Here is a 13687-nt window from a genome sequence, read left to right as displayed (position 1 = left end):
ATGTTAAGATAATATGGGTCCATCCTCAAATAAAAGTGACTATATGGCTATTCAGAAGAAATATTAAAACGCCAGCAGGGTAATGTCTGAGGGACAGCTGTCATTCATTGTGTGAGGAGCTGACACTCTAGAAGAAGTAACTTAATGTGACATTGTAGGGAGGTTAACAAGCTCAGTGCGAGTACTACTGCTCTGTAAAAAGCCCTCTTAACCTTGGGTTTGGTCCTCGGCCTCAGCTGCTCCAGTTTCTTGGCAGCAGCTTCAATAGCTGCCGCTGCTCCCAACAGCTCATTCTCTGCGATGACAGTTGGATCCTCGGGGTCCACCCATTCTGTTCCTGAAGCAAACACAAATAATGTTGGCTCAGTCTGTGCCTAAAAACACTGACATTCAACACTCTTTGCCAGGTTAACACAGCCTTAACACAAAGCCGTGGCTTTACCCAAAACGTTCTGAGATGAGATGTCCCTTACCCAACTTCCCTGCAGAATTTAAGAGGCAAACACAGCTGTTAAATTTAAAACCAAATTTGTTTAACCTTACATACCATATGTTAACCTCTGTCAAGATTGTCATGTAACTCATTTTGATGACTCTTCCCTGTGGTAAGCTGTTCCTTTATGATCCTTTATGATCCTTTATGTTCTAAGTGTATTGCAATCGAGGGAATTTGTAGACCAAAATCAAACCTTGAACTCATATTCATGTTCCTGGGAGCTTCCATTGTAATTTCATTGCCGTGCTGTTTGAGACAGTGACAGACAAAAAGGTTTTTAATGTGACCCAGTGTGGATTGTGTGTTCACACATCCAAAGGAATGTCCAAATGCATCCCAGACCAAATCGAAATGTGGTCAGAGATTGGATCAAATGTGACCTGGGTGTGTTCACACCTGTACTAGCCGGCTGCTCGAGTTCAGGATTCCCAGGACGGATGTTAATGCAATGTCTGATCGGGCCCAAAGCCATCATCAGGGAATACTACACCTCAAAGTGGTGTACTTGGTTTGCACGTGTTAAATCGAGGTCGTCGCAAATGCTGATCTGCAGTGCATATTTACTTATGGATATGCAATGCATTCATATGCAAGACTAAATACATAATTTGCTTATTGTCTCTCTGCATGTACATTTCAGAAGTCAACTTAAGCTTTATTGCTAGAAATAGAAGCACCGCTCTTTAATAACCACCTACGTTTTTGTGGCTCAGTGACACTGGCAACACTTCCTGACTGTTTCACAAATATTTCGGTAGTTTCCAGAAGATAAACCTGACCAATTGATCAATATGTTATGTCTTCTCAGCTTAATACATTAATATTATAGCAGTATTTGGTTACTGTCTGAGTATGTATCATATCAATTTATTCAATGTTATTTTCCGTTGTTCATCACAGTTTAAGCTTGGATCTACATGTTATCATTAGAACTCATGACTACACATCCTGACAGAATGTTTGAGTTTTTATTTATGGCTTTTGCAGAAAGCTGAACCTCAATCAGCTGGGGAGGCTGCTTGAAGGAATTCACACTAGGTAGGTGAATTCGATGCTGGATTTGGATCAGATCAAAAAACCTGCTGAGTCCCAGCGATACACGTCAGCTACAGTTCTTTCATCTCGTCATCAGATGTAAGCAGCAGGATTCGGTTACTGCAAATGTCTCTCAATCTGGAGCAGAGGATCATGAATCTTGGATATAAAGCCCTGCAGATGACTTTTCCTTCCATTAGCCAGCTGAAGCATTCATGGAATTGCCTTGAGTTTAATGTACTGTAATTTGTACTTAAAGAGGGGCATCCCAGAACAGAGCTGTGTGAAACCGTAGAACTCTAAGTAGGGTATTTACTAATCCTACTTCAAATTACTGCCAGGGCTCATTTGCATGGAGAGTTCTAAATAAGAGCTGATGTCTAGGGTTTGTCTGTAAGCCAGTATGCATTCCTATCTGCCTGTTTAGATATTTCCACTGGGGTTACCAAGTGAGAATTTAACGTTATATACTTAGTGGCTTGTAACTCCAACTTCCTCTTTGATCTTAGATATCAGTACTGTATTTTTTCGGTTTTACTCGGATATTTATCCATCTTGTGGCTAAACGACGTGAAGGACAGTCACCACTAAGAGCAGACAGAGACGTGGAGAAATGTGCTGAGAAATATAGTTTTCTCCTGTTGTCACTCTCTTGTTAGAGGTCAAATGTTAAGATACCTTTCATGGCCTCAGCAGCCTGGATGAGCTCAGTGACAGAGCCTGCCACCCGCTTGGAGTAGCCGGCCAACTGTTGCTTCAGATCATGAGTGGGCTTCTGGATGATCTGTAAATGAAGGAAAAAAGTTGCAATTTTTAATTCAAAAGTGTTTTGTTTTGGCATTCATCTTGTTGACATGTTGACTTGAATGAATCAAACCCGTAGTGTTTGCTAATCTAAAGCTAAGCTACATATGTTTTTGTGTTCAAATCACCCCTTCAGCTGAGCTCTTAGCACACACTTAGCAGTTCTGTAGGATTGTAGTAGAGCAATACCTCCCAAACGAACTGTATGCTTGGTTTTTACCTTAGTGGGGAATACTACATCAAGTGCAAAAAAAGTGTAGTAGTTAGTACTGGCACCTCACAGCAAGAAGTTAGTGGAGCCAGCTCATGTTTTCTCTGTGCCTACATGTGTTTTCTCCAGTTGCTCTGGCTACATCCCACAGTCAAAAGACATGCTTGTTAGGTTAATTGCTGATTCTAAATTGGCCCTGGCTGTGCACCCTGTCTCTTAACCAGTGTCAGCTGATGTACCCCCCAGCCCCCTGCAATAAGTGGTAATGGATAATGGCCCAGATGAACAAATGTGTGATGGTTATTATCCCTGTGGTAACACTAATTTATTGTTTTTACACTGTTCTCTTTCATCCTTTATCACAATGCACTTTAAAACATGTTACAAAATCTCTCGAGCAGATGATGACTTGAGGGGCCTCTGTGGATCAGGCTTGTCAGTGCATGCCACAGATACTTGATCAGTTTGGGACCTAGGGAATTTGGAGGCCAGGTCAACACCTTGTGCTCTTTTTAAGGTTTTGGAATTGTTCCTAAACCGTTTTTGTTGCCCGTATTCCCGGCACACTAGCATCAGCAATGCAATGAAGTGGGGGCGCATTGTCCATATTTATATACAGTCTATGCAACAGACCAACACATACATGTGAACACATCATCCTACCAATGGACAGTCAGCTGTAAGTGTGACTGCACAAACGGGTCCTATATCAGTCATATGACCACTGGTAAGTGATACATGTTCAAACACAAGCTAAGTCAGATTCCATCAGTGTCTTAACTCTGACAACCAGCGCAGATGATTGACTCCTTAAAAAGAAAGCAGGTTATCCAAACATCCCCTTCAGTCCATAAGCAGGCTGCATCCTGCTGGGGATGGATGCTGCCATCAAGGAGTGTCACTGGGGTGCCTGGCCTGGTCTAGGTGGGTGGTACGTGTCTACGTAACTTTGCATTGTCACAAGATGGTCAATTATTCACTACACCTGTCAGTGGCTGCTTGGTGTACTTATAAAGTATAATGAGTACATCTTTTCATTTGTAAATTATTTTGTCTGGAAATACCCTCATATCAAGCATATATTTTAGTGAGGAAATTAGGACGGTGAAGTGTTGAAGTGTGAAGTGCACATCTGCTAACTAAATGGTAATAATAATTGGTGCTCAGATGTGGTGTGGGTTCAGCTGGGGTCCTCAAACAGTCTTAGGTGGAGGGGCAGTATTCAGATTGGAGCAGTGTGTGACAGGTGCAGGGCATTAGCGGGGCTCAGCCCAGACCCAGCTCAAGTTGATTCACATGATGTCACAACAAAATGGGAGAGGAGGAGGTAACGGCACTGGAATGCATGCTGCGAGCCAAATTTATGCCACAAAACTGCACACCAACAAAAGAAGGGGAGATCATACACTCAGTACCATGACACCAAATGGACTCAAAGGTGAATTCAGTTGACTTCAGATTTAAATTAGTGACTGTCGGTAAACTTGAAGAATGTACAAACTATGATTGTGATTACAACATCTATGACTTGGACTGTAACCAGAGTCATGGGTTAAAGAAAGTGATTGATCATCTAATAAAAGTTTATAACACTCAGCCCTTGTATAGAATTGAGAAGTTTGAGGTGTGCTACTGTTTTACATCTTCTGGAATGATTAAACATTCTAGCAGACAAACAGGACATATGGGATGTTTCGTGTCACACAAAAACAAACAACTCCATGCACCTATTCTAGAAGAGGTTCATCCATTGCTGATGTTATGAAATTGAAACACTCACTTGGCCATGTGTTTAATTAATGGGAAACCAAAGACAAAAAGCTAACCATCTCACTGAGCAATATGATAAGAAAGTCCAGTGTATTTTCAACAGTGGTCAAAAACGTAAACTGGTTGTAGTTCTTTTCTGACCATTAGAGGATGGCCCACAGGCTCACATCTGCAGTGCAGGAGAAAGTACTCTATTCTACCCCCAGTAGAGTGTCTGGTGTTGGATTTTTTAAACTAAGGATATGAATAAACAACATTTATTTTTCTATCACCAGTTGGATATGAATCAAAACACTACCTTACATGTACCGGTCTGAGAAATCACCAAGACAACACTAGACCACTAGACTGTAAATAAAGATGGACAACAGAACAACTCCTCAAAGGTGGAGCCAAAATAAGAAGAGCTCCCCCTGGTGACTGGCTCCAGTATAGGTCATAAGCACCACCTCCTGCATGTTAGTGGATGGGACTTGAGCAAGACTAAAACACTAAAATACATGTCAAATACATTTTTTTTCAAGGATGGTTTCTGTCATTTTAGGTTAATGTAACGTTAATGTAATGCTTAGGCAAATGTCCATTTTTCTGACAAGTATCATTTTAGTTATTTGACAATATAAAGCAGTCCATGAAGCAGTCCAGTAGATCGTGAAAGTAGGAAAAAAATATATAAATAAATAAGTAGACTATAATCCCAAATTTCTTTGAAACTGGTGGAGGTAGAGCAGAGCGCAGTATTAATTAAACAGAAACACAAGTGAGTCTGGATGAAGTGTGGGAGGGTCATGGATAACACGGCTCCGCAGACTCGGGCTCCAAACTTGAAAGACGGCACTGCCCGTATAACGACTGCAAGGCCAATCAAGGAAGTGGGGGCGCATTGTCCATATTTATATACAGTCTATGCACCAGACACACATACATGTGAACAGATCTTCCTACCAATGGACAGTCCGCTGTAAGTGTGACTGCACAGATGGGTCCTATATCAGTCTAATGATATACTATGAGCACTGGTAAGTGATATATGGTCAAACACCATCTAAGTCAGATTCCATCAGTGTCTTAACTCTGACAACCAGTGCAGATGATCGACACCTTATAAGAAAGCAGATTATCCAAACATCCCCTCCAGTCCATAAGCAGAGCTGATCTGGCAGCTGCTAACATGCTGCTGATGGTATTTTGCAGGATTGTTGTGGTATACTGTTCAGTGAAGCATTCAAGCAATGCAGACCCACACTTGTGCAGGTCAGTCATGCGGCGTACTCACCGGCTTTCACCGACATCAGTGAGCCACAAGTTTAAGTGAACATTGACACATCGTTGGAGAAAGGAAAGAAAAGAGGAAATAAAACACATTGACAGCTGCAACATATATACAGAGGAGAGGTTTGTAAGCATGCAGCCAGCATGCTGTGAAGCCAATCACACAAGCCCAAATAGTCTCTGGGACCAAATGGAAGATGGAGATTACAAATGTGAAGGGAAGTGGAGGTTTCATTGGTTAAACTGATTTATACCCGACGTGTAATTATTACCTATTTAACTTAGAGGCTGAAACCCCCAGAGCAAGCACTAATAAGGTGAAGGTGCCAAGGGATAGGCTTCAGCCCCGTCACCCTCTACAGAATAAACTGTTATGGATAGCGGACGGATGAGTGGTGAGTGATGTATTTTAATTGAACCTCTGCAGTTTTTGTGCTCAGCATCTCAAACACCACTTTTCACATTTCAGCCATTTGTCTCTTTCTTCTTATTTCCTGTACACCGAGACGAAATTTCTGAAAGAGGTGCTTGTTATTTGATTATTTTACTTTATCTTAGCTGATGTTAAAAGGGTTGTGTTATGGCTGGTGTCACGCAGGGCTCCAAAATTCCTGCATTTTAAAGACTGTTAAAGACAGTTTTGAAATTGAAACTGTAACTCAGAAATGAACTCTTACCACCAGAACATGCTCCAGCAACCCCAGATATCCAGTAGCACATTCATTGCCATAGCGCAGAGCTCTCATCTGCACGTCCTTGCTGACCTCTGGGTGATAAGCAGCTTGCTGGAAGGCAAAAAGAGAGAAAAATTGTGCTGTGATGTATTGGTAATATTTTATATATCTGAAATGTTACTTTTTACAGACTTAAAAAAAAAAAAATCTCTTGCTGACATTGTCCAGTTAGAAATATAAAAGTTACTTTACATTATTATGTATCACTAATCTCTAAGTATAATGTCAAATATTAAAAAATAATATGTAAAAATGCATGCATTAATTGCAATGTCTTTTAATGTCTTTGTAATTTATGTATGCCGTCTGTTTCTCTCATCACTAAGCAGCTGTGTTGACCCTGTATAATGTATCAGGATTTGCAGTTCTAAATCTCCTGTGTACCTTGCAGGAGTGCAACATGTCAGCAATGGCTCTTCTGCTGAGGTTGGCCGTGGCAATGATATCTTCCTGACGACAAGAGTTCCCAGCAGCCACTGCCTTCGCTGTTGCCATTGTGATACCTTTAGTCATGCGAATGAACTCCTCCGGTGTGGTTGTCTTTGGTGGTGGATCGGAACTGCTGAACACCTGGATGGTAAAGTTAGTGAGATACTTAATACCATAGATCAGCATTCTAACTGAATCCTTGGAAGGGACATCTCCCATGGTGTTCACCGTTCACAAACGTGTAAGTACTCTACTCACAGTCAGCTCCTGCTTGATGTGCTCGATAGTGGCCTCTAGAGCTCTGGTTCCCTTCGTGGCTTCATCCTCCACTGCCTTCACAGTCTTCAGGAGGGATGTTACATTGGTCACCATCACCTACAGCAGCCAGGTCAGAGCATACGGCCATAGATTAGACTGAAGAAAACTGAAGCAACCCACTGAGACAGAACAGTTTTCACAGCAGACAATAGCTGCTGTTAAAAGTGCATTCACACGTGTGTGTTCAACAGACGCTACCGGTTCAACATTAAGCAAACAATAGTGGTTACTGTATGAATGAGTATGATCCACAAAGGGAAGGAAACAGCAGTTTAACTCCCTGAATGTAACAATTTCTATGATTTCCAGAAGCACAGTCATCGTGCCCTGAGTCTGCAGGGATTGGACTTCCTTCCTAAGCCTCCCTGTTCATTGTTTCCACCTTTAGTGTGAATCACTGTGTTGCTATAAAAATAAATGAGCTCAAAACACAGTGTCATGTGACTATGGGTTTTCGAATCTTACCTTAGCGGAATTCTTTAGCTGCAGCATGCTGGGGTCATCATGAGGCTTGCCTGCAGCTGCCTTGGTGGCGCTAATGAGGTTACCCAGAGCTTTGGCTACATCCTTCACTGCATTGATCAAAACCACCTGTAGAAAGCAGAGTGGAGTATTTTACCGGTTCATCTTAGGAGTGATTGTATCTAGACACACAAAGAAGCACATGTGGTGACAGGCAGTTCAGTCCATACCTGAGTCTCTGGGTCTTCAGAACCCAGGCTGGCAGCTCCCAGTTTGACCACTTCTGCCAGTTTGGTAATGGTGCACACTGATGACTGGGCAGCCTGGGCCAGTTTCTCCTGACTGGCTCCAGCACCAGACACCAAGAGCTTGGTGTCCTCCACTAGAGCCTTGGCTGTCTTCAGGATGCATTCTCTGAAAAAGGGAAGATCACAGAGTCTCACTAATGCAAAATTATTCATTAGCAGTACTGTAGTCAGTCAAAACCCCCAAATCATCTAGAACAAACAAGAGAAGTTAGAAAAATCCCCCACAAAGAAAATCAATGGTACAAGAATAGTTAAAATCACGTATTGTTATTCTTGCTGTCTTGAAGGCCATAATCTGTATAGAACTGTACTTTGTGTAATCACATGTACAGTAATGGAAAACACAATGAAAGGGAACATAGGGATACAACTCGAGTTCTGGGGTTTAGGTGTGCCCTCACACTATTATCCTAATACTATTACCATATCCTGTTTTTTTTTTTTTTTTAGAATGTTTCCATGGATACATATGGTTATTGATACTCTTTGTACAGGGCATAGACTGTATATAAATATGGACGCGTCCCCACTTCCTTGCATTGGCCAAATTGACTTTATTTTCCCAGCAATATGGGCTGCACCATCTTGAGAGTTTGGAGCCAGAGTCTGCGCAGAACGGCCTGAGAGTGGAGCCACACGAAGCCGCGTTATCAATGACCCGCCCACACTTCCACCACCAAGACAAAACTCATCAGAAAAATGAAAATGGACACTTGAACTTGCATCAGCATTATATTAACTACCTAAAATGAGAGAAACCGTCTTTGAAAAACAACAAAAAACCCTTGATGTGTATTTTAATGTTTTAGTTTGGCCCAAGTCCCATCTACTAACTTGGAGGTTGAGGAGCTTATGACCTATACTGCAGCCAGTCACCAGGGGGTGCTCTACTTGCTTTGGCTTCACTTTTGAGGAGCTGTTCCAGCATCCATCTTTATTTAGTATTGTTATTTACTATTTGCTATGCTATATTTAGTCTGTGGTACAGGGTCATAAAACTATCCAGGATTCTGATCATCTGTGCACAGTGGTTTGCTTCTTACTCCCTCTTTCAACTTCTTAAGCAGTTTAAATGTCACAGTATCTTTACAATAATTCTACTCTGGGTAGAATATTCAGGTTTCTACAACCAGGATAAGATCTGCAAAATATATCAATCATCCGCCAAAAACTACATCAAGACCAGGATATTAGAGTGCATGGAAACACACTCTGTGTCCGTTTCTATTTTAATATCTTTTACAGAGGATCTCTGTAGTAATTAGTACCTGTGGTCAGCGAAGGTCTCTGTGTTCTCTCTGTTCAGAGTACCAGCAGTGGCAAACATGATGGTGGTGTCGAGGTCTGCGATGATTCCAGCCACAGCGCTGGCTGCTGTGATACAGGCCTGGGTGCCACGGTTACCGGCCTGCAGGGATGCTAACACATGGGAAACCTGCAAGAAGAGGTGGATGTCAGAGTAAGCGTTAACAAAACCATAAACAAATCGAGAGCAAAAACCACAGGACTTTAGATTTATGCTGGAGAAAACAAAGTGAACTTGTGGTCTGACCTTCTCAGAGACTTTGCGGGCACTTTCAATCAGCTCCTTTTTAGTGAAGGAGTCGTTGGGACTGCACTGCAGAGCTCCAGCTTTGGTCACCAAACCTGTGCAGCTGAAACCCAACTCTCCCACCTGCTTCTTAATGTGAGAACCAATCTGGAAATTAACAGATAGAGAAATCCCATTAACACCATAAAAACTATGGAAACTGAGTGGCGCAGCAATGGTTTATAAACAAAGAACAACATGTAGGTGTTACTTACTTCATCATTCTCTGCAGTCAGTGCTGCGTATTTGGCCTCATCTGCCAGATTTCCAAACTCATTGGTCAGCTGGTTGGCCAGTCCTCCGAGATCATCTGGGTTGGTGTTAGACTTGGTCACCTAAAAAGAGACAAAACAATATATTTATGCAGTTAATTTGTTATATAATAACCATGAAATGACCAGTTCTTTTGTCAATATACGTGAAATACTGATACATATAATGCAGATGTATACCATTTACAGTTCTTATTTCTATCACGACATGTAACTGTTTGACAGATTTTATCTAAGAGAAAAAGACGAGAAAAAATATGCTTTCTAACATTATACAAAAAAAAGGAAAATTCAGAACACACTGACTGAACTGCATTTTATTACAGAGAACGTTGTGTTTGTCTGTGTATCCAAGTACACAGACTTTGTCAGAAATCCTTTACATAGTGCAATCCCAAACACAAGAGTTTCTGGACACCGGTTAGTTTAAGATTGTAATAGCGTAACGAGGCTGTGTGCCTTACCATCTCCTGCACAGTGACGGCGATGGCCTTGGCCGTCTTAACCATGGTAGTCTGGTAGTCCACGAAGGTGCCTTCAGGTTCAAGTGTAGGTGTGTCTTCCATTTTATTGATGGCATCGTTGATGGAGTCCACCATGCCACCCACAGCACCTGATGCACTAGCAGCCTCAGCCAGTGTGGCACCCAGATCATCCACTGCCTCCTTCATCATCTGCACCGACTCCTCCAAGGCCTCTTGCATGTGTGCCGCCTGGAGAGAGGAAACACATTGGAGTGGGTCATTCTGAAGCATTCGACTGTTAAAACAACTCAGAACCGCTATTATATAAAAAAGTAACATCCAATAAGAAAACAAACAGTAAAAAAACAATAACATTGAAGGAATTTCTTTGTGCATAAATAAAATATGTTTCCAGGGTTCTAAAGGTTTCTCTAGTGCCAGCTTCAGTACCTTGGGGTTTCCTCCAGCCTCCTTGGCAGTGTAGAGCATCTGCAGGGCCGACTCCGTCAGGGTTTTGGTCTGATCTAAGACAGCCATCTGCTGTTGGCTGCTGACGATCTTGGACGCTGTGCCAATGGCTGCCATGATCAGAGGCTCAAAGTAGCTGGCCATCTGAGACACCTGTAAGTGTGTGGGGAACAAAATGATGCATTATGACAATTTCAAAACAGAGATTCTGAAAAATATAGCCCTAGTCAACGTTTAGATGGATCACTAGCAAATACACGTCTATATTATGTTACCAGCTGCAGAGGGTTCTGATTTTTACCTTGTGTCCCAGATGTGAAGCTTCAGATCGAGCAGCTACAGCTACAGGATCGATCAAGTTGCTGATCTCGTGGACTGAGGCCGCCATCTGCTCATGGAGGGTCTACAACACAAACACATTTACCGTAAGCTGTATTCATACACATTTATTCAAACACAAATTCACCTTCATCAACTACATTAAACAGTATATCTACAGACAGTTTTTTCCAGATCAGGTCAGGAACAACGCGCACTGACTTACATTCTTCATCATTTTATTGTCTGAATACTAGCGAGCCCCTGAAAGGTCACAGTGGTATTTTTGGTGATAACCTTGTGATAATGTTTGCATTCCCACAAAAAAAAAGGCTAAACTGCATTATGATAATGTTGTGTACTTGTGACTGCTCAGCTGTGTGTGCCAGTGGTCAGACAGTGTGTTCTGTTCTGTGCAGAATGCTGAATAGATCATGAGGAAGTCACAAAAAGACTGTAAGAAAATGCTTGGGGATGTATTCAGAGGTCAAATTAAAGAGAAACTTGAAGCGTATCATCAACCTGATGGAGCCTGACAGACATTTCACATCAGTAACAGTTAGAGACCCGTTGCTAGTGCCAGTGTAGCAACAACAGATACAATCCTTCATATCTTTTAACACATGTGCTATTAAACTTTTGTTACACAATACTGTCAATGCTACTATGTACAATGAATGCGATGTATGGTGGCGTGAAGGCGTTTACCTCCATGGAGATGTCCTCCCGCGGTGTTAGCTGCTGGCTTATTGCAGCCAGAGAGGCCTGATCAACTTCGCGGATGCAGCCGTTCAGCACCTCAATAGCATCGTCACATTCTCTCTGGCCGGGAGCCTTCTCTCTGCACACACACGAGATAGAGGATGTATGCGGTGATTAGTGGTTTTAAACTCACTTGACACTCGACAAAAGCTAACCAGGGAAACAAATCTAATTAGTTCCAAGTGTAAATGCTTGCATGGCTTTCATCCAAAGTGCCTGACAGATCATCTCGCATTTACTCATTTACACACGCAAATCACACACCGACTAGACCAAGGACTACCCTGCAAGGTTCTGGTCAGACCACGAGGAGCTATTTGGGATTTACTGTCTCACCCAAAAACACATGAATGAATGAATGAATCTTCATATTGTCACTATAACAAGTACAGCGAAATTACAGCAGTCAACCCGTCCGTACATATACAGAATACAATACATACAATAAGACAGACACAACAGGATGAGTGTTAGGTAATAGTGGGGGGAGGAAAAGGGGAAAAAAACGAGAGGAGAGGGGAGGAGAAAAAAAAAAGCAGCTCCCAGACTACACTCCTCTCGAGGAGTACAGTGTGGGACCGGGAAAAAAACCTCAGCAACATAAGCACATATGAGCACACTTTACAACATAAGAACTCAAAACAACTTGCACCGGGGGAGGGGGGAAAGGGGGTGGAGGTGTTCCAGCGCAGACAGGCAGTCAGCCGCGGCCGCAGCCATCTTCGGCGCCTTGAAAAAGGTGGCGAAGGCGTGCGATTGGGGGGTAGGGAGGTGTATTGCATATGTGCATGTGTGTAAGTGTCCGTGGGTGCGTGTGTGTACATAAGCCTGGAGAGTAGCTTCGTCTAGCCTCCCAATCAGTGCCTCAGTTCGCGGGATGTCATCGCGATAACACAGCAGGTTGCCATGGAGACGTCCCTGATCGGGTCCCAGACGGAGTCAACCATCAACAGGTGTCCGTGGAGGAAGGGAGGGAGGAATAGGACAGAGCGTCTCACTGCAGCGATCTCCTGGGGGGGTTTGTTCCAGCAGCGGCCTCGGCCTCGGCCGGTACTGCTCAGGGGCCGGAATGCAGATTAGATTATGACTGTTTGGGTTAGGGCGAGTGGTCGTGTTTCAATAGACACGACTTACTCCGTTTGTCCATTCTGGTCTTCAAATCGATTCATTCGCCTTTGCAAAGCCGAAAACTTATTCTCCAAGATGGTTTCCATGTTGCGGTTAATGACCACAGTCTGAGCACGAACAGCTCTGTCCAAGATGGTTTCCATGTTGCAGTTAATGACCACAGTCTGAGCACGAACAGCTCTGTCCAAGATGTTATCCATGTTGCGGTTTATAACCACAGTCAGTGCGATGATAGCTCTTTCCAAGGTGTTTTCCATGTTGCGGTTTATACCCACAGTCTGAGCGCTAACAGCTCTGCTCACTCCATCAATCATGTCGGGCAGCGTCATGGGGCTCTGGACTGCTGACACCGTTTTCCGAATTTTCCGATACACCAGGGCAATGCCGAATCCAATCAGCAGAAAGCCTGTTATCATGGTTCCGAATATGTAAAGATCCTCGACGTCCTCGATGGAAAGAATCGCCAGGCACATGACCCTCCACTTCCCCCAGGAGTCCATCATGTATCCCGCGGCAAACGTTCCGTCAGGGCAGGCAGGTTCTCCCGAACCCGAGCTTCTCGTCGAGAAGATTCTGTCAACTGCGTTGAGAGACCAGTTGACCAATTCCATGATTTTAAATTTGGAGAGCAATGCGGAGAGAGGCTCCCAAAGTTTGAGACAAGACAGGACAAGACGTGAGACGCAAAGCAGGGAAGATAAGGGAGAGGGGAGAGAGAGAGATGCATCCGCCTTTGTTGATGCAGATGTAACCTTGGACTCTCACAAACACATAAGACAAATGATATCACGGGGGCAGGTGTTGTAATGTAAAAGCTATTTCAAACTCAAGTATAACATATGTTA

General features: G+C 43.1%; 1 protein-coding gene across 1 annotated transcript in view; it reads right to left on the bottom strand.

Moving 5' to 3' along the window:
- tln1 (talin 1) overlaps positions 1–13687 on the bottom strand; it is a 63477-nt gene that overhangs the window by 7683 nt on the left and 42107 nt on the right. Inside the window, exons 39-52 of the mRNA XM_084572256.1 lie at positions 11661–11793; positions 10936–11037; positions 10617–10787; positions 10167–10415; positions 9646–9765; positions 9392–9538; positions 9108–9274; positions 7762–7945; positions 7535–7660; positions 7010–7126; positions 6707–6892; positions 6266–6373; positions 2210–2315; positions 213–337 (exon numbers count right to left, since the gene is read on the bottom strand). Of these exons, the coding sequence (XP_084428382.1) occupies positions 213–337; positions 2210–2315; positions 6266–6373; positions 6707–6892; positions 7010–7126; positions 7535–7660; positions 7762–7945; positions 9108–9274; positions 9392–9538; positions 9646–9765; positions 10167–10415; positions 10617–10787; positions 10936–11037; positions 11661–11793 (2041 nt within the window). The remainder of the gene's footprint in view (positions 1–212; positions 338–2209; positions 2316–6265; positions 6374–6706; positions 6893–7009; positions 7127–7534; positions 7661–7761; positions 7946–9107; positions 9275–9391; positions 9539–9645; positions 9766–10166; positions 10416–10616; positions 10788–10935; positions 11038–11660; positions 11794–13687) is intronic.

The sequence above is a fragment of the Chelon labrosus genome (assembly GCF_963514085.1).
Source record: "Chelon labrosus genome assembly, chromosome: 22".
Classification (NCBI taxonomy): Eukaryota; Metazoa; Chordata; class Actinopteri; order Mugiliformes; family Mugilidae; genus Chelon; species Chelon labrosus.
The sequence above is the reverse complement of the archived record's forward strand: the minus strand, read 5'-3'. Positions and strand labels throughout refer to the sequence as shown.